A 21,929-nucleotide genomic window follows, 5' to 3' on the forward strand; every position below is an offset into this window, starting at 1 on the left:
GATAGAGAAATTAACATTCAATTATCTGGCAACAGCTCTGGTGGACATTCCTGTAATCGTCATGCCAATTGCACACTCCCTCAAAACATTAGACCTCTGTGGAATTGCATTGTGTGACAAAACTGCACATTTTTAGTGGCCTTTTATTCAAATCAAATTTTATTGGTCACATGCGCCAAATACAACAGGTGCAGACATTACAGTGAAATGCTTACTTACAGCCCTTAACCAACAGTGCATTTATTTTAAACAAAAAAGTAAAAATAAAACAACAACAAAAAAAGTGTTGAGAAAAAAAGAGCAGAAGTAAAATAAAGTGACAGTAGGGAGGCTATATATACAGGGGGGTAACGGTGCAGAGTCAATGTGCGGGGGCACCGGCTAGTTGAGGTAGTTGAGGTAATATGTACATGTGGGTAGAGTTAAAGTGACTATGCATAAATACTTAACAGAGTAGCAGCAGCGTAAAAAGGATGGGGTGGGGGGGCAGTGCAAATAGTCCGGGTAGCCATGATTAGCTGTTCAGGAGTCTTATGGCTTGGGGGTAGAAGCTGTTGAGAAGTCTTTTGGACCTAGACTTGGCACTCCGGTACCGCTTGCCGTGCGGTAGCAGAGAGAACAGTCTATGACTAGGGTGGCTGGAGTCTTTGACAATTTTGAGGGCCTTCCTCTGACACCGCCTGGTATAGAGGTCCTGGATGGCAGGAAGCTTTGCCCCAGTGATGTACTGGGCCGTACGCACTACCCTCTGTAGTGCCTTGCGGTCGGAGGCCAAGCAGTTGCCATACCAGCTCAAGGTGCACCTGTGTAATGACCATGCCGTTTAATCAGCTTCTTGATATGCCACACCTGTCAGGTGGATGGCAGATCTTGGCAAAGGAGAAATGCTTACTAACAGGGATGTAAACTTATTTCTCCACAAAATTTGAGAGAAATAAGCTTTTTGTGTGTATGGAACATTTCTGGGATCTTTTATTTCACCTCATGGAACCAACACATTACATGTTGTGTTTATATTTTTGTTCAGCGTAATTGAGTTCTAAACTGAAGATCATGATTAGTTGATTATTGGAGTCAGGTGTGTTAGCTGGGGCAAAAGTGTGACACCAATCAGGGCCCCGAAGACTGGAGTTGCTCATCTCTGCCATAGACTGTAGGCAATGACTCATGTAAAAAAAAAAAATCATGCATAGCCCGCTCCTATTGCAGCCGTAAAGGTAATGATTACAGCTAGGTAACTTTGCATAATATGTTGCGTTCTACCAGCGTTATCTCGCACCATTATGGCATTGACCATTTTTGTTGATAGAGGGGGTAACCTATTTGGATTTTGTTATATCATACGGATTTTATCAACAAATGCTACATGACACCAAAGGAACGAATTGTTTAGAACCACTTTAATGATTTTATAGTCACTTATTCGTGGTTGTTCAAACACCAATTCATATTTGAGTCTAATGCCCGGCCTGGCTGCCACTGATTTTTATTTAATGGTTTCGTCCTAATCGTTGACAGGAAGAGCCGCTTGTTTACAGTTAGCACATAGGAAGCGATGTATTTGCTCCACGTTAACTGTTAGAAAAACGAATATCTTCTCCACTGTTAAATACGGGAATTGCTTACCTATCGGCAATTTACATGATATAGTAGTTTTTGTGTCTATTGGCATGAGTATCAACTGAAGTGCTTATAACTGAAGAGTAAGTGACAACCAATGCGATGACTACTTTTAGCAAGGCTAGCTTGCGAGCGTAGCCATCTAACTGGCTGTTCATACATAGAAGTGGCACTCAACCAAACAGGTAACACAAACTTCGATGTGACATTGACTGGCTATACTACCTTATTTCCTTGCTACCTAGCCATTTGTCAAGCAACCAGAGTCTAGCTAGCAAAAATAAGATGATTAGGTTAGCTAGTAGCTAGCTAGCCAGGTGTAAACACCCTTCCCTTTCCGAGTGCCATTTTGCTATGTTACTCTGCAGGACACAGGTCCAGGAGGGTGGTTAGCGTGACCTAGCTAGATAAACTTCAATCAATCAACCATGTGAGCTAGTCAGATGTGTATCACTCAACATGCAGATACTAGCTAGTTAGCTAGCTAACTAGTTTATCAGACAACTTCAGTTGTTGACGTAGCTAGGCATTGTAGCTATCTGTCATCTGATGATTAAGAAGAAGGTATTTGACCATTTGATGTATTTTCAATTAGGAACTATTGATGATTATGGTTTAGACAAATTATGTAATGTATATGAACTTGATACTGCATTTGCACTTTTGTACAGTTTATTTAATGATCTTGATGATGTTCTCCCAGTGACCTCCCGAGTGGCGCAGTGGTCTAAGGCACTGCATCGCAGTGCTAGCTGTGCCACTAGAGATCCTGGTTCGAATCCAGGTTCTGTCGTAGCCGGCCGCGACCGGGAGACCCATGGGGCGGCGCACAATTGGCCCAGCGTCGTCCAGGGTAGGGGAGGGAATGGCCGGCAGGGATGTAGCTCAGTTGGTAGAGCATGGCGTTTGCAACGCCAGGGTTGTGGGTTCGATTCCCACGGGGGGCCAGTATAAAAATTGTATAATGTATGCACTCACTAACTGTAAATCGCTCTGGATAAGAGCGTCTGCTAAATGACTAAAATGTAAAATGTGTTCAATGTCTGTTTTTATGTGGTGAAGCTGAAAAAAAACATTTCCACATGTGTGGGACAATAAAGTTTTTCTAATTCTATTTTAAATCCCTGTACAGTGTGATTGTCAGGCCGGTGTCCCGAACAACTGCATCGAGGGGTGAGCGACCATGGGCGCGGAGAGCAGCGCTATGAGGAGCATCATCTTGGAGGAACCACTCCTAACCCTGCCCTCAGGGCTGACCATGTACTCTGCCGTGCTCCAGGATGGCAAGCCGGCTTCCGTGTTTGTTCACAAGCAGGGCAACGAAGACAAAGTCAACAAAGCTGCTAAGGTAAAACACATATGGTATCTATAAAACATTTATTCCAGGCTGAGTATGGCATCACCCATGTGAGTGACACAGCCGTCTCATTGTTGCCTGGGTACATTTACATTTACATTTTAGTCATTTAGCAGACGCTCTTATCCAGAGCGACTTACAGGAGCAATTAGGGTTAAGTGCCTTGCTTAAGGGCACATCGACAGATTTTTCACCTAGTCGGCTCGGGGATTAGAACCAGCGACCTTTCGGTTACTGGCACAACGCTCTTACCCACTAAGCTATCTGCCGCCCAGGGGCAGGTCTGTTTAGCTGTCGTTCCACTCCTTGTCACTTCTTGTCATGCCATGTTTAGCATGACAAGGAGAGGAACGTTGAAAAGGAAAAGGCGCAACGCTCGCTTATTCAAGCAACTAAGTGGAATGTTGAGTGGAATGTTGGCACAAACAGACTGGATTTCTCCAGGCTAGTCACATTTGGGCAAGGCATCGCCAGCGTCTGTCTGTTGCCCTGGCTGTAATATATATATATATATATATATATATATATATATATATATATATCCTCACCATGATAAATAGTCACTAATTTGGCTGAGCCTTGTTATATACACTGCTCAAAAAAATTAAGGGAACACTTAAACAACACATCCTAGATCTGAATGAATGAAATAATCTTATTAAATACTTTTTTCTTTACATAGTTGAATGTGCTGACAACAAAATCACACAAATTATCAATAGAAATCAAATGTATCAACCCATGGAGGTCTGGATTTGGAGTCATCCTCAAAATTAAAGTGGAAAACCACACTACAGGCTGATCCAACTTTGATGTAATGTCCTTAAAACAAGTCAAAATGAGGCTCAGTAGTGTGTGTGTGTGTGTGGCCTCCACGTGCCTGTATGACCTCCCTACAACGCCTGGGCATGCTCCTGATGAGGTGGTGGATGGTCTCCTGAGGGATCTCCTCCCAGACCTGGACTAAAGCATCCGCCAACTCCTGGACAGTCTGTAGTGCAATGTGGCGTTGGTGGATGGAGCGAGACATGATGTCCCAGATGTGCTCAATTGGATTCAGGTCTGGGGAACGGGCGGCCCAGTCCATAGCATCAATGCCTTCCTCTTGCAGGAACTGCTGACACACTCCAGCCACATGAGGTCTAGCATTGTCTTGCATTAGGAGGAACCCAGGGCCAACCGCACCAGCATATGGTCTCACAAGGGGTCTGAGGATCTCATCTCGGTACCTAATGGCAGTCAGGCTACCTCTGGCGAGCACATGGAGGGCTGTGCGTCCCCCAAAGAAATGCCACCCCACACCATGACTGACCCACCGCCAAACCGGTCATGCTGGAGGATGTTGCAGGCAGCAGAACGTTCTCCACGGCGTCTCCAGACTCTGTCACATGTGCTCAGTGTGAACCTGCTTTCATCTGTGAAGAGCACAGGGCGCCAGTGGCGAATTTGCCAATCTTGGTGTTCTCTGGCAAATGCCAAACGTCCTGCACGGTGTTGGGCTGTAAGCACAACCCCCACCTGTGGACGTCGGGCCCTCATACCACCCTCATGGAGTCTGTTTCTGACCGTTTGAGCAGACACATGCACATTTGTGGCCTGCTGGAGGTCATTTTGCAGGGCTCTAGCAGTGCTCCTCCTTGCACAAAGGCGGCGGTAGCGGTCCTGCTGCTGGGTTGTTGCCCTCCTACGGCCTCCTCCACGTCTCCTGATGTACTGGCCTGTCTCCTGGTAGCGCCTCCATGCTCTGGACACTACGCTGACAGACACAGCAAACCTTCTTGCCACAGCTCGCATTGATGTGCCATCCTGGATGAGCTGCACTACCTGAGCCACTTGTGTGGGTTGTAGACTCCGTCTCATGCTACCACTAGAGTGAAAGCACCGCCAGTATTCAAAAGTGACCAAAACATCAGCCAGGAAGCATAGGAACTGAGATGTGGTCTGTGGTCACCACCTGCAGAACCACTTCTTTATTGGGGGTGTCTTGCTAATTGCCTATAATTTCCACCTGTTGTCTATTCCATTTGCACAACAGCATGTGAAATGTATTGTCAATCAGTGTTGCTTCCTAAGTGGACAGTTTGATTTCACAGAAGTGTGATTGACTTGGAGTTACATTGTGTTGTTTAAGTTTTCCCTTTATTTTTTTTGAGCAGTGTATTTAAGCCTTAGCAGACAGTCTTACCCGGAGTGATTTACAGTAAGTGTGACATACATGCTGCTACTCATGATGTGAGGCTACTGGAGGGCATTGATATGTATGTAGCTGTCATTACCAAGGAAATCACTAACATCCCATTGGTATCGTGAAAATAACCCATCAAGGAAGTACAGTATTTAAAGGGATAAGGCTACATCCACATCACTCCTGCCTCTCCCCTCCCCTCCCGTCCTGTACTGTCTTTTTAGCACCTGAAGAAATGATCGTTTTACACTCATCCTACTTTGCACAAGAGTGAGCTGCTGGACAGAAAAAGAAGAGCCACTAATGAGTATTACTTCCCTGTAGCACCTGAAGACCCTGAGGCACCCGTGTCTGCTGCATTTCCTGTCATGCTCGGTGCAGGACGGGGGTATCCACCTGGTGACAGAGCGTGTGCAGCCTCTGGCGCCCCTGCTGGACAGCCTGACTCCGGAGGAGTTGTGTGCAGGCATCTACGACCTGCTACAGGCCCTGATCTTCCTGCACGAGAGGGTAAGGAACACAGACAGACAGACACACACACACACTATTATTGAAGACTCCCTGCAGGCATCTATTTTTTTGTTGTTGCGTAAAACCGAAGTGGTGGAAGGGAACGTTTTTTTAACATGTAAGAAACTCTTTCACATGATTCTGCACTGTTCAGTATTACAGTTCTCATTTCTGTTATAACACGTCTTCTTTCTCCTCACAGGGAAAGTCGAGCCACAACAACGTCTGCACGTCGTCTGTGTTCGTCAGTGAAGACGGCCATTGGAAGCTGGGGGGGATGGAGACTGTCTGCAAGTTCTCTGAGGCTACCCCAGAGGTGACTGACAGTTCAGCTGGACAGAAAGAAAGAACTAATCTACTTCACAACAATGGAATATAGCATAGTACTGTAGTTTGTGTGACTGATTTAATAACAGCATTTTCCATCACTATTGTCTGTAGTTATTTGAAGTGTTTTTAAAGGTATCTTCTATTGTCCACCTCAGTTTCTCAGCAGCATTCAGAATGTGAGGGAGAGCAGTACTGTTCCTCCGGAAGAGCGGGTAAGGATAACAGGCTCATCACTGTTCTTTTAGCCTTGTTTTATGATTGGTCATTATGCTTACAGTCTTTTAATTCATAGAATCATTCTTTGCAGGTGGAAGGCTTTAAAACGCTGCCAGATAAGCATGCGCACTCTCGAGACTGCTTCTCTTTTGGAATGATGGTGGAAACCCTCATCCCTCTCCTGAATTTGAAAATAAACAATTCTCTCAATGGCTATGGTGAGTGGAGAAGCTTCAAAGCTACAACCTGATTGACTGTGGGACATTCCATTCTAACCTTGAACAGAATACTTGTACAATAGGATGGAATGGCAGTTATTTATTTTTTTACGATAGTGAACATTATGCTTGATGATCATATCTCTGACTTTGTGACTTTGTCTCTTTCACCTTTGCCTGGTCTTGTCTTCCCCTCATCCTCCCTGTCCTCTCTCCTGTAAAAAACATTAGGAACACCTTCCTAATATTGAGTTGCCCCCCTCCCTTTTGCCTTCAGAACAGCCTCAATTCGTCAGGCATGGACTCTACAAGGTGTCGAAAGCGTTCCACAGGGATGTTGGCCCCATGTTGACTACAATGCTTACTACAGTTGTGTCAAGTTGGCTGGATGCCCTTTGGGTGGTGGACCATTCTTGATACACACGGGAAACTGTTGAGCGTGAAAAACCCAGCAGCGTTGCAGTTCTTGACACAAACCAGTGCGCCTGGCACCTACTACCGTACCCCGTTCAAAGGCACTTAAATCTTTTGTCTTGCCCATTCACGCTCTGAATGGCACACATACACAATCCATGTCTCAAGGCTTAAATATCGTTATTTCACCTGTCTCCTCCCCTTCATCTACACTGATTGAAGTGGATTTAACTAGTGACATCAATAAGGGATCATAGCTTAAACCTGGATTCACCCAGTTACTCTATGTCATGGGTATTCAACTCTGACCCTACGAGGTCCGGAGCCTGCTGGTTTTTCTGTTCTACCTGATAATTAATTGCACCCACCTGGTGTCCCAGGTCTAAACCAGTCCCTGATTAGAGGGGAACAATGGGGGGGGGGGGAGCAATGGAAGTGGCTTTGAGGTCCAGAGTTGAGTTTGAGGGGTCTATGTCATGGAAGGAGCAGCTGTTTGTAATGTTTAATACTCACTGTGTATTAGGGCTGACCCGACTTAGTCGACTGGTCGACTGTTGGGTCGTTAGGCTGTTGGTCGACCGAGATTGTTTTAGTCGAGCAGTAACATGTATATATTTGAGCCCATCTCAGTGAACTAATCCATTGCGGAGGCCTAGACTAAAAGCCAATTCATGCTTGATCCGAAAATGTGGTCGGAGGCTCCATTTGGAGTTGTGTGACGCAAATGCGGACCCTCCGGAGGCCAAATTGAGCTCTGTACTGCATCGCCATGCGGAGGGCTCTGTATAGCTCCGCATTGACATGATTGGTTGACGGTAGGTGGGGGCGGTACATCCTGTGTAAACACAAACTCACTTCCTTGACAACTTCCTTGACAACAGCTCTGCACTGCTCCGGGAAGCGCAAGAAGTATGAATGCCCTGACTTGTGCTGAGGCCGTATCACCGTAAATGCTGCATGGCCAATGCAGACACGGATTGACCATGCGCCCAGATGCACAATGAACTTCTCTCTCCAGAATGTTCTCTCTCCCGACAATTTATGCACATGAATTGTATCATAACTTCATTGTGTGAATTGTTTGCTTTGCTTGTTAGTGTATATCAATTCCCCATTACATACAGTACCAGTCAAAAGTTTGGACGCACCTGCTCATTCAACGGTTTTCTTTATTTTTACTATTTTCTACATTGTAGAATATTAGTGAAGTCATCAAAACTATGAAATAACACACATGGAATCATGTAGTAACCAAAAAAGTGTTAAACAAATATATTTTATATTTGAGATTCTTCAAAGTAACCACCCTTTGCCTTGATGACAGCTTTGCACACTATTGGCATTCTCTCAACCAGCTTCATGAGGTAGTCACCTGGAATGCTTTTCCAACAGTCTTGAAGGAGTTTCCACAAATGCTGAGCACTTGTTGGCTGCTTTTCCTTCACTCTGCGGTCCGACTCATCCCAAACCATCTCAATTGGGTTGAGGTCGGGTGATTGTGGAGGCCAGGTCATCAGATGCAGCACTCCATCACTCTCCTTCTTGGTAAAATAGCCCTTACACAGCCTGGAGGTGTGTTTTGGGTCATTGTCCTGTTGAAAAACAAATGATTGTCCCACTAAGCCCAAACCAGATGGGATGGCATATCGCTGCAGAATGCTGTGGTAGCCATGCTGGTTAAGTGTGCATTGAATTCTAAATAAATCACTGAGTGACACCAGCAAAGCACCATCACACCTCCTCCTCCATGCTTCACGGTGGGAACCACACATGCAGTGATCATCCGTTCACCTACTCTGCGTCTCAAAAAAGCCACGGCGGTTGGAACCAAAAATCTCAAATTTGGACTCATCAGACCAAAGGACAGATTTCCACCGGTCTAATGTCCATTGCTCGTGTTTCTCGGCCCAAGCAGGTCTCTTCTTATTATTGGTGTCCTTTAGTAGTGGTTACTTTGCAGCGATTCGACCAGGAAGGCCTGATTCACGCAGTCTCCTCTGAACAGTTTATTTTGAGATGTCTGTTACTGTGAAGCATTTATTTGGGCTGCAATCTGAGGTGCAGTTAATTGCCGATTTCTGAGGCTGTTAACTCTAATGAACTTATCCTCTGCAGCAGGTCCTCATGAGAGCCAGTTTCATCATAGCGCTTGATGGTTTATGCGACTGCACTTGTCTTAAAGTAATGATGGACTGTCGTTTCTCTTTAATTATTTGAGCTGTTCTTGCCATAATATGGACTTGGTCTTTTACCAAATAGGGCTATCTTCTGTATACCAACCCTACCTTGTCACAACACAACTGATTGGCTCAAACACAAATTAACAAGGCACACCTGTTAATTGAAATGCATTCCAGGTGACTACCTCATGAAGCTGGTTGAGAGAATGACAAGAGTGTGCAAAGCTGTCATCAAGGCAAAGGTTTGCTACTTTGAAGAATCTCAAAATATAAAATATATTTTGATTTGTTTAACACTTTTTTTTGGTTACTACATGATTCCATATGTGTTATATCATAGTTTTGATGTCTTCACTATTATTCTACAATGTAGAAAATAGTACAAATAAAGAAAAACCCTTGAATGAGTAGGTGTGTCCAAACTTTTGACTGGTACTGTATATCACCAGTAGTACATTTACCGTTAATTCCTATAATTTCTAATCTACAATGTTTGTTACTTTGGTTATGGTAATTTAATTTAATGCGTTCAATGTTACTATTCCAGTCTTCCCGTTATCATTGTCGGAGTGGACACATTGTTTGCAGAGTGCACAACCTAGGCTACACTTGTGAGAAACATGTTTTGGTTTATTTAATTCCATTTACAAGTTTTCAATTGAGTGATTTGTCTTTTGTATGGAGCGCTCCTGTCAATGTTGCGTAAGGACACGCACTTGATTACGCATTGAAGTATATAGGCCTATAGGCTACATGGCCTGCGCACAAATGTAGGGATGTAAATGTACCCATTTTGGTGATCTGATAGTCTTTCTGATTGGCTTAACGCAATGACCTGTGGAGCTTCTCAAAGTAATGTTTTCTTCACCTCCAAACAGCAAGCAAACAAAGTCTGTTTTTACATCCATTGAGAATTACAGTCGTCCCTCAATGTATTTTAAAATTCTTTCCAGCTCTCACCCTTTCGGTAAAAGTAAAAGGGGAAAAATGTCATGCTCTGATCCAATGGAAACGTCATAAAATAGGCCTACCTGATTTATTTCTTATCAGTGCTTGACTTGGACTGAAATAGGTGCCGTTACTCATTTTGGGTGCTGGTACTGTTTATATTTAGGTGCAGGAGCTCCACAATACTTTTGAGCTAATATTCTAGAAGAGGAACAGGAGCTCAAGCAGTAGAACATTTGAGGTGCCGGTACTCAGCGCCGGTGAGCTCCTGCCCAAGTCAAGCACTGCTTCTTATCCCTTGCGCAAATAGCTACAGCTGTGTCTGTCCTAAGCTCACTGGTGCAGGAAACTCTAAGGGCCCAGAATATTTTATACAATGTTGCAAATTCGTTAGTGCAAGCTTCAGGCCAGACCCAAGTTAATAGTTGATACAATGTTTCAAGTTCGTTGCAGACAGGCCATGTGTAGCCAATGTGATTGATAGGATATTTATTTTTATCAGGATATTTTCTACCAGCAGGCTGCAATGGTTTTATTTGTTGGCTTTATGGAGGCTATTTTTACGTAGTTGGCAATGACAATATAAGTTACTTTTTGGATTGAATTTTGATTAACCACATGACAATGATTTTGAGATATGAAGACGTTATTATATATTAAATAACTTTCACGAAAATGTGCATACGAAAACCATAACTGGCACGCAGATCGGTAGAAATTGTAAGATAAATTGGCATTCAACATGAGAAAGGTTGCCGACTCCTCGTGTAGCCTGTTACTGGCAACTTCAGGAGAGTAATGGCAGACTCTGTGAAAGCCAGCAGGAGCGGGAGGAGAGTAGTTGGGTCAGTTTTTTTTAATTCTGGTTATCTAGATCTCTGGCTCCCTCTTGAGGCATTTGTCTTATTTCATCAAACCGTAAGCTTAAGGCATCAGACAAGCTCAATGCATATAGGTGATTTTATTAAAACATAGGGTGTGTGTATATATGGAAAAATACAAGTTAAAAAAATTCAGACCAATCGATTGGTCGACAGAACAGACGACTTTCGGTCGACAGATTTTTTTGTTAGGCGGGGACAGCCCTACTGTGTGTACAGCGAGCTACAAAAGTATTGGGACAGTGACACCATTTTTGTTGTTTTGGCTCTGTACTCCAGCACTTTGGATTTGAAATGATACAATGATTTATGAGGTTAAAGTGCCTCAGGACTACCTGGCCTGATGACTCCTGGCTGTCCCCAGTCCACCTGGTCGTGCTGCTGCTCTAGTTTAAACTGTTCTGCCTGCGGCTATGGAACCTGTTCACCGGAAGTGCTACCTTGTCCAGGACCTGCTGTTTGACTCCATCTCTCACTCTCTCACTCTCTCCCTCTCTCTCTCTCTCGCTGTCTCGACCTATGAAAAGCTAACTGACATTTAATCCTAAGGTGCTGAACTGATGCACCCTCTACAACCACTGTGATTATTATTTGACCCTGCTGGTCATCTATGAACGTTTGAACATCTTGAAGAACAATCTGGCCTTAATGTCCATGTACTCTTATAATCTCCACCCGGCACAGCCAGAAGAGGACTGGCCACCCCTCAGAGCCTGGTTCCTCTCTAGGTTTCTTCCTAGGTTCCTGCCTTTTCTAGGGATTTTTTCCTAGCCACCGTGCTTCTATATCTGCATTGCTTGCTGTTTGGGGTTTAGGCTGGGTTTCTGTATAGCACTTTGTGACATCTGCTGATGTAAAAAGGGCTTTATAAATACGTTTTGATTGATTAAAGTGCAGACTGTCAGCTTCAATTTGAGGGAACTCACTGTATAATCTCTCTTTCTGCAGTCTCTGAAGAGTTATCAGGCAGTCTGAAGAGGACTCTCCAAGCAGGCCTGTTGACCTCTGACCCCCTGTCTCGGCCCTCTCTCAGCTCCCTACTCACTCACGACTTCTTCAGAAATGACTTTCTGGAGGTCATGAATTTCCTGAAAAGCCTGACCCTGAAAACGGAGGAAGAGAAGAATGAATTCTTTAAGTGAGTGACGTGTGTGTGCATATAAATAGGCTGTTAGTGATTCAGTGACAGCTCTGCCTTTATCATCGGTACTACTATGGCTGACCCTGTAAAACAACACATTTCACTGCACCTATCCGGTGTATGTGACAATACAACATGTTCTCTTTTTTTTATTATTTATTTCCTCGTACAAAATGTCTGCCAATCAACTTGTTACTGTCTGAGCCCACAGAAAGTATCCTCTGTCTGTACGGTAGGTTTCTGTTGGACCGGGTGCAGAGCCTGCCAGAGGAACTGATAGCAACGCGTCTTGTCCCAAAACTCCTCAACAGGATGGTGTTAGCTGAACCCACCGCTGTGAAGAGCTTTCTGCCTCACCTCTTAAAGCCAAAGAAGGGTTTGTGTCTGTCTTTTTTTTATTTATTGGCTATTTATCACCCATGTGGAGCACTCTGGGTCACTTGGATGGAAAATTACTGAGGATAATAGCGGACGATATTGCCGCTCCTATTTGCCATCTCTTCAATCTAAGCCTACAGGAGAGTGTGTGTGTGTGCCCTCAGGCCTGGAGGGAAGCAAAAGTCATTCCGCTACCCAAGAATAGCAAAGCACCCCTTTTACTGGCTCAAACAGCTGACCAAACAGCCTGTTACAAACCCTTCGTAAACTTTTGGAAAAAATTGTGTTTGACCAGATATAATGCTATTTCACAGTAAACAAATGAACAAAAGCTTTTCAGTACGCTTATAGGGACGGGCATTCAACATGTGTGCGGCTTACACAAATGACTGATGATTGGCTGAGATACATTTATAATAAAAAGATTGTGGGAGCTGTTTTGTTAGACTTCAGTGCAGCTTTTGACATTATCGATCATAATCTGCTGCTGACAAAAACGTGTTATAGCAGGGATGGGCAATTTTGATGGGGGTGGATGCCACAAAAAAACAGAATTCATCACGAGGGGCTGCAGTGGCTGCGCACCCACATCGTCCCCTCCCCACCTTGCCCACGAAGAGAAAATATTTAAGTTTTCAAGTTCATTTCCTGCAATTCTGCACATTTTGCCATGGGGCTGAGAGAAGATTTAGCAATTTTTTTCAACTATACTGAACAAAAATATAAACGCAACAACTGAGTTACAGTTCATATAAAGAAATCAGTCAATTGAAATAAATTCATTAGGCCCTAATATATGGATTTCATATGACTGGGCAGGGGCACAGCCATCGATGGGCCTCGGAGGGCATAGGCCCACCCACTTGTGAGCCAGGCCCAGCTAATCAGAATGAGTTTTTCCCCCACAAATGAGCTTTGTTACAGACAGAAATACTCCTCAGTTTCATCAGCTGTCTGGGTGGCTGGTCTCAGACGATCCCGCAGGTGAATTTAACTGACATGAGCTAATTGAGTGACTGCTGATGCACAACCAAATTTTGAAATTGCACCTTGTGTATTCTATTATTCAAACTCGCAACAGTAAATTGAGACCCCGACTGATAAAAAAAAAAATTGGTCCGTGGGCCTACAAAAGTTGCCCATCCCAGTGTTATGGCTTCACATCCTCTGCTATATTATGGATCGAGAGTTACCGGTCTAACAGAACATAGAGGGTGTTCTTTAATGGAAGCCTCCAGCATAATCCAGGTAGTCAGGCATTCCTCAGGGCAGCTGTCTAGGCCCCTTATTTTGTGACCTGACACTGGCTCTGAGTAAAGCCAGTATGTATGCGGATGACTCCGTATATTCAACTACCACAGTAAGTGACATCACTGCAACAGTTAACAAAGAGCTGCAGTCAGTTTCAGAATGGATGGCAAGAAATACGTTGGTCCTAAATATTTCAAAAACTAAAAGCATTGTATTTGGGACAAATCATTCCCTTAACCCTAAACCTCAACTAAATATTGTAATGAATAATGTGGAAATTGAGCAAGTTGAGGAGACTAAACTGCTTGGAGTAACCCTGGATTGTAAACTGTCATGGTCAAAACATATTGATGCAACAGTAGCTAAGATAGGGAGAGGTCTGTCCATAATAAAGCGCTGCTCTGCCTTAACAACTCTATCAACAAGGCAGGTCCTACAGGCTCTAGTTTTGTCGCACCTGGACTACTGTTCAGTCGTGTGGTCAGGTGCCACAAAGAGGGACTTAAGAAAACTACAATTGGCCCAGAACGCACAGCTGGCCCTTAAATGTACACGGAGAGCTAACATTAATAATATGCATGTCAATCTCTCCTGGCTCAAAGTAGAGGAGAGATTGACTTCATCACTACTTATATTTGTGAGTAGTATTGACATGTTGAATGCACCGAGCTGTCTGTTTGAACGACTGGCACACAGCTCAGACACCCATGCATACCCCGCAAGACATGCCACCAGGGGTCTCTTCACAGTCCCCAAGTCCAGAACAGACTATAGGAGGTGCACAGCTCATGCTAGCAGTAAAATCAGATTTTAAAAAACAGATAAAAATGCACCTTATGGAACAGCGGGGACTTTGAAGAGACACGCACAGACACGTACTCAGATTTTGTGGTAGTAGAGTAGTGGCCTGAGGGCACACGCATAATGTGTTGTGAAATGTTTTGTAATGTATATAACTGCCTTAATTTTGCTGGACCCCAGGAAGAGTAGCTGCTGCCTTGGCAGGAACTAATGGGGATCCATAATAAATACAAATTATTAAAGGGATACTGCAAAAATGTTTTTCTATTTACCCAGTCAGATGAACAAGTGGATACTATGCTAGCGTGCCTGTAGACTTCCAGTCATTGCGCTAACGCTAGTTAGCATTGACTTGCGAAACTACCTCTAACTTCCTTCAAACTGCACACAGTGACATAAAAATGGTATCCAGGAGTTCATCCGACTCTGGGTAAGTAGAAAAACAGTATCCCTTTTTATATACGAATTAATTAAAGTTGAATAGCTGAGAGATTATGTATGATTTGACCAGTCTCTGTAATAGGGATCAATGGTAATGATGACATGCAGACTGGATACCTCTCTCTCTCTCTGTTCTATCAAGTTTATTTACAAGGGATTACACACAATGAATACATTTCACCAGATTTCTAATTTCAATCTGTCTCTTGACAGATTGTGGTGGGAGTGAGGAGTGCCTCCTGTCTGTCTCTCTCTACAGGAAACATGTGGTTCCTCAGCTGCTGAAGCTCTTCAAGGTCAACGAGGAACACGTCCGGGTGGTGCTGCTGGCTCACATGCACGTCTACGCTGAGTCTTTCTCCCACGACGAGCTAAAGAACCACATCCTACCTCAGGTCAGACACACTCTAGAACCACATCCTACCTCAGGTCAGACACACACTCTAGAACCACATCCTACCTCAGGTCAGACACACTCTAGAACCACATCCTACCTCAGGTCAGACACACTCTAGAACCACATCCTACCTCAGGTCAGACACACACTCTAGAACCACATCCTACCTCAGGTCAGACACACACTCTAGAACCACATCCTACCTCAGGTCAGACACACACTCTAGAACCACATCCTACCTCAGATCAGACACACTCTAGAACCACATCCTACCTCAGGTCAGACACACTCTAGAACCACATCCTACCTCAGGTCAGACACACTCTAGAACCACATCCTACCTCAGGTCAGACACACTCTAGAACCACATCCTACCTCAGGTCAGACACACTCTAGAACCACATCCTACCTCAGGTCAGACACACTCTAGAACCACATCCTACCTCAGGTCAGACACACTCTAGAACCACATCCTACCTCAGGTCAGACACACACTCTAGAACCACATCCTACCTCAGGTCAGACACACACTCTAGAACCACATCCTACCTCAGGTCAGACACACACTCTAGAACCACATCCTACCTCAGGTCAGACACACACTCTAGAACCACATCCTACCTCAGGTCAGACACACTCTAGAACCACATCCTACCTCAGGTCAGACACACTCTAGAACCACATCCTACCTCAGGTCAGACACACTCTAGAACCACATCCTACCTCAGGTCAGACACACTCTAGAACCACATCCTACCTCAGATCAGACACACTCTAGAACCACATCCTACCTCAGGTCAGACACACTCTAGAACCACATCCTACCTCAGGTCAGACACACTCTAGAACCACATCCTACCTCAGGTCAGACACACTCTAGAACCACATCCTACCTCAGGTCAGACACACTCTAGAACCACATCCTACCTCAGGTCAGACACACACTCTAGAACCACATCCTACCTCAGGTCAGACACACTCTAGAACCACATCCTACCTCAGGTCAGACACACACTCTAGAACCACATCCTACCTCAGGTCAGACACACACTCTAGAACCACATCCTACCTCAGGTCAGACACACACTCTAGAACCACATCCTACCTCAGGTCAGACACACACTCTAGAACCACATCCTACCTCAGGTCAGACACACTCTAGAACCACATCCTACCTCAGGTCAGACACACTCTAGAACCACATCCTACCTCAGGTCAGACACACTCTAGAACCACATCCTACCTCAGGTCAGACACACACTCTAGAACCACATCCTACCTCAGGTCAGACACACTCTAGAACCACATCCTACCTCAGGTCAGACACACTCTAGAACCACATCCTACCTCAGGTCAGACACACTCTAGAACCACATCCTACCTCAGGTCAGACACACTCTAGAACCACATCCTACCTCAGGTCAGACACACTCTAGAACCACATCCTACCTCAGGTCAGACACACACTCTAGAACCACATCCTACCTCAGGTCAGACACACACTCTAGAACCACATCCTACCTCAGGTCAGACACACACTCTAGAACCACATCCTACCTCAGGTCAGACACACACTCTAGAACCACATTCTACCTCAGGTCAGACACACTCTAGAACCACATCCTACCTCAGGTCAGACACACTCTAGAACCACATCCTACCTCAGGTCAGACACACTCTAGAACCACATCCTACCTCAGGTCAGACACACTCTAGAACCACATCCTACCTCAGGTCAGACACACTCTAGAACCACATCCTACCTCAGGTCAGACACACTCTAGAACCACATCCTACCTCAGGTCAGACACACTCTAGAACCACATCCTACCTCAGGTCAGACACACACTCTACAGACCCTTTTCATATTTGCTGATGTTACTGACTGGGTTAGAAGCCAGGTTGTCCATTTGCTGCAAGACTGTTACCCCCACTGAGCTGAAAAGTAGGGGTCTCCGGCAAGTTACTTACCAGATGAGCATGGTTCACCTAACCACCTCCCATAAGCTCATGCAGAAACATCATACGCTAATGCTAGAACCACAGACCTGTTCAGGTATATATTGTCTTTGCTGGGGTTGCATTGAATGTGTTGTGCGGTTTAGAAAACATCGCTGTTTCAGTTCAAGATGTCTTCCTCTCTCCAGGTTTTGCTTGGGATGAGAGACACAAACGATTCTCTGGTTGCCATGACGCTGCAGAGCTTGGCAGTACTGGTGCCGTTACTAGGTGCCCAGGTGGTGGTGGGCGGGGAAAGGACCAAAGTGTTCAAACGCACCAGGCCCAACTTCACTAAGTCTGCAGAGGTCACCCCAGAAAGTAAGAAACACAGAAAAGATAACGTATCTTTTTGATGTCGGTAATATAACTGCACTACTGCTAGTCATAGTTCCCTACAAAACTGTTCATCCTTACCTTCTCTCGCTCTAGCCTCTCCAGTTCACATAGTTGGGGGGTCCCATCCACAGATGGCCCAGCCCTCTAAGGTCCTGAGTCTGTTCCCCAAACCGGTAGCAGTGAGAGGGGGGCTGGTCCTGGGGAACATAGACAGCCTTCAGGCCAGAGAGACCCCCAGGATATACCCCCTGGCACCCAAATCAGGTAAGGAAGTAACACTGAGAACCTTAACTCTTTCCAATTCACTCACATCCAGTGGTTGACGCTTAAACCAGTCATCTGACCCTTATTCCAGGTAGTAGTAGAGAGATGTCTCTACCCCTGAACGGCTTCAGCAAAAACAAAGAGGAGGAGGAGTCATCCTACAGTCCCGACCAACCAGAGGGCCAGAGTCAGGCTGAGGACTGGCCAGATTGGAGTGACCCGGAGGAGGGGGAGAATGAACAAGAGCAGCCAGTCCAGATGCACTTCCAGGCCTCAGACCGAACGCGGGACCAAGAAGAGGAACCGTGGGATGACTTCGAGGACACAGAGCTCACCTCTGACCTCTCCCCCACCGCGCCCATACCAGATCCTGTCGTCCTGACCTTTCCACCCAGAGGGGGCGCCACTGCACCACCACCACCACCCATCAGCCTGACAGCCGAGCCCCTGAGAGGAGGATCCAAACCCCTCAAACTGAGCTGTACCGTCAAGGCCTCAGAGAGGAAGACAACAGCCACGTCTCCCTGGGACAACGGCTGGGGGCGGGAAGAGGAGCAGAAAACTAACGACGAGGCCAGGCCCAGGCTGCACACCGCACGCAAGGATGGTGGAACGAGGGTTCTGGGAGAGGAGTTCACCATCGAGGTGAAGAGGAAGCCGGAGAGAGACCCGGAATTTGACTTCTTTGCAGACATGGAGCCGGACATTAAACTGTCGTCTGCTGCAGCTCTGCTGCTGCCTGTGAAGAGCGATGTTGGTGATACTGGGCTGCTCACAGCCGCACCGTCAGAACTCACTGATCCATCTGTAGACACACTAACAATCACCGCCAAGTTCGCAGCTGCTGACCAGACAGAGGTGAGTCCATGTGAATGGAACTGAAAGGACTACTACTCTGTTACTAGGTAGGTGCAGGGTTGGTGGTGCACCCTGGATCACTTCAAAAAGCAATGCACTTCTTCCCTCAGTCGGTACGCTGGGATAGTGTAACAGTCGGTACGCTGGGATAGTGTAACAGTCGGTACGCTGGGATAGTGTAACAGTCGGTACGCTGGGATAGTGTAACAGTCGGTAGGTACGCTGGGATAGTGTAACAGTCGGTAGGTACGCTGGGATAGTGTAACAGTCGGTACGCTGGGATAGTGTAACAGTCGGTACGCTGGGATAGTGTAACAGTCGGTACGCTGGGATAGTGTAACAGTCGGTAGGTACGCTGGGATAGTGTAACAGTCGGTAGGTACGCTGGGATAGTGTAACAGTCGGTAGGTACGCTGGGATAGTGTAACAGTCGGTAGGTACGCTGGGATAGTGTAACAGTCGGTAGGTACGCTGGGATAGTGTAACAGTCGGTACGCTGGGATAGTGTAACAGTCGGTACGCTGGGATAGTGTAACAGTCGGTAGGTACGCTGGGATAGTGTAACAGTCGGTACGCTGGGATAGTGTAACAGTCGGTACGCTGGGATAGTGTAACAGTCGGTACGCTGGGATAGTGTAACAGTCGGTAGGTACGCTGGGATGGTAACAGTCGGTAGGTAGGCTGGGATGGTAACAGTCGGTAGGTAGGCTGGGATGGTAACAGTCGGTAGGTAGGCTGGGATGGTAACAGTCGGTAGGTACGCTGGGATGGTAACAGTCGGTAGGTACGCTGGGATGGTAACAGTCGGTAGGTACGCTGGGATAGTGTAACGGTCGGTACGCTGGGATAGTGTAACAGTCGGTCGGTACGCTGGGATAGTGTAACGGTAGGTAGGTAGGCTGGGATAGTGTAACAGTCGGTAGGTAGGCTGGGATGTGTAACAGTCGGTAGGTAGGCTGGGATGGTAACAGTCGGTAGGTAGGCTGGGATGGTAACAGTCGGTAGGTAGGCTGGGATGGTAACAGTCGGTAGGTAGGCTGGGATGGTAACAGTCGGTAGGTAGGCTGGGATGGTAACAGTCGGTAGGTAGGCTGGGATGGTAACAGTCGGTCGGTACGCTGGGATGGTAAAACAGTCGGTCGGTACGCTGGGATGGTAACAGTCGGTCGGTACGCTGGGATGGTAAAACAGTCGGTCGGTACGCTGGGATGGTAACAGTCGGTCGGTACGCTGGGATGGTAAAACAGTCGGTCGGTACGCTGGGATGGTAACAGAATCCTGTGCTTGACATTTAAGGGGAAGGTGATTTTAAAGTCAAACAACCAAACTGCTAAGAATTCCAGTACTGATCTGTCTGGTGCCTCCGCAGTGATTTAAGTCCATTTCCCGACTACAGTCCTCGAGGATCCCCAACAGTAAACATTATTGTAGCCCCAGACAAACACACCTGATTCAACTGGTCAACTAATCATCAAGCCCTCTGTGTTGAATCGGGTGAGTTTGTCCGGGGCTACAACAAAAAATGTGTTCTGTTGGGAGACTGGAAAACACTGGTTTAAGTGAAAGACAGACAATTTATGGCAGTTGGGCAAGTTGAATCTGCTGAGATTTTTTTTTTACTGATAACCAAAAAACTAAGAATTCAAGTACTGATCTTTCTGGTTCCTTCCATATGTGTAGGTGAAAGGCAGGCAATATATGGCACTTCTGCGTGTAAATGGCTAATTTTAAATTTTCAGGCAAGTGATCATAAACTTCAGGCAACCAAAAAAATACTCCTGACTTGCCCGATGGGCAAGTGCCTTTCAGAATGTAATGTCAATCCCATGTACTATAAAGGAAATACATTAGCATAAGAAGATTTCCTGCTTTGTGGTCATTTAATGAATCCTTATTCCTTCATTTTACAGACTGAAGCAGAAGGCTGGGGAGACGGAGAGGATGACCTTAACTGGGGAGAGGATGAGAACGCCTGGTGATCGACTGGATCTACTACTCAGATCCATGTTGTAGAGACTACATGTTGCTGGTTACTGCAGCACTTCAATTCCCAGGATGCACCTCTCCTTAAAAACAGCCAATCAGAGAACTGGAACACCCGCTCCCAGCTGCAACATACAGTTCTAAACTGTCGTCGTGAAGTAATATTGCTAATGAAAATAAATGTGATGGGATGTGAGACACTGAAGAATACGTTTTACAATTGAGATTTTAAATCGGAAGTTTTCAGATGTTTAATAAGATGACCATAATCCTGTTACTAGGGAGATATATCTATGGACCTTTACTTTTGTACTAGAATAATGTGAGGGGGCTCTTTCTCTTTGGGTTGTTACCAGCTAGACTGGGACAGCAGACAGACCTTGGGAATCATTCATCGTAGTTTGTTGCCAAAATGTAATCCACTAAAACTAGTGGACTGTTAACTCTAGTTTTGTGCCATACATTTCACATCTGGCAGTTTTGATTTGGATGACCTTTGAGAGGATACTGTGGGGGGAATCTCAAGTCTTTCCTTGCCTCCTTTTGAAAATTATCCTCAGATCTCCAATACTCTCCTCGCGTCCCTCTGCCGTTTTGAGAAAGAGGCAGGGGAGAGCACCCAAGGAATTGAGGAACAGACTTGAGATTCCCCTATGAAACCCCTGGTGAGAGAAGTGTGATTTTGGGGGGTGGGAAATTGACTTTGAATGAATTACATAATTTATTTGTATCTTTCTGGTCGAATAAAAGATTTTATGATATCTTTGTCTGACCTAGTTTAGATTAATTGTATGGTTCAGTTGTCTGACAACCAGCTGAAGCTCTGAACAATAAGCCTATTTCACACACAACTAATACTGTCAGGATGGAAGCTGGGCAGGTTTAATGCTGCGTTCACATCCCTGCACTCAGCTTCACTTGCGCCCGACAGATGCTGAAGATGCCGCCATGCTAACAGTAAGAAGAAACAAATTGTTGATACAAAACTGATTCTGTTCATTTTACTTTTGATTTAAAGTGGGCAAAACAATCCAAAGCCTTTTAAATGACCTCATATTTACTATTTCACAACTCTTAACTACCTTCCCATGTGGTTATGACCGCAGCATAATTCCCAGTCGTATCCTAACTATGAGTGGCTATAATGGACATTGATTAAATAATTAAGACCATTCTGCAGTATAGTGCAGCTTCACTTGCAATATTGTCTGTTGATCGA

At 45.5% G+C, this 21,929-nt stretch overlaps 1 protein-coding gene across 3 annotated transcripts; it reads left to right on the forward strand.

Moving 5' to 3' along the window:
* Nucleotides 1–1,114: 1,114 nt before the first annotated feature.
* scyl3 (SCY1-like, kinase-like 3) lies at nucleotides 1,115–21,471 on the forward strand. Of its 3 annotated transcripts, none has more exons than XM_041840657.2 (13): nucleotides 1,115–1,217; nucleotides 2,753–2,968; nucleotides 5,487–5,672; nucleotides 5,875–5,988; nucleotides 6,158–6,214; nucleotides 6,310–6,436; nucleotides 11,808–11,997; nucleotides 12,237–12,376; nucleotides 15,085–15,266; nucleotides 17,416–17,587; nucleotides 17,699–17,869; nucleotides 17,961–18,727; nucleotides 20,638–21,471. In XM_041840657.2, exons 2-13 carry the CDS (start codon nucleotides 2,804–2,806, stop codon nucleotides 20,704–20,706), a joined length of 2,340 nt encoding a protein of 779 aa, XP_041696591.1. In that variant the 5' UTR covers nucleotides 1,115–1,217; nucleotides 2,753–2,803; the 3' UTR covers nucleotides 20,707–21,471. The 3 variants fall into 3 exon arrangements, with proteins under 3 accessions (XP_041696591.1, XP_041696589.1, XP_041696590.1); XM_041840655.2 differs by lacking the exon at nucleotides 1,115–1,217 and adding an exon at nucleotides 1,311–1,805; XM_041840656.2 differs by lacking the exon at nucleotides 1,115–1,217 and adding an exon at nucleotides 1,311–1,703.
* Nucleotides 21,472–21,929: the final 458 nt, after the last annotated feature.

Source organism: Coregonus clupeaformis, chromosome 20, assembly GCF_020615455.1.
Source record: "Coregonus clupeaformis isolate EN_2021a chromosome 20, ASM2061545v1, whole genome shotgun sequence".
Classification (NCBI taxonomy): Eukaryota; Metazoa; Chordata; class Actinopteri; order Salmoniformes; family Salmonidae; genus Coregonus; species Coregonus clupeaformis.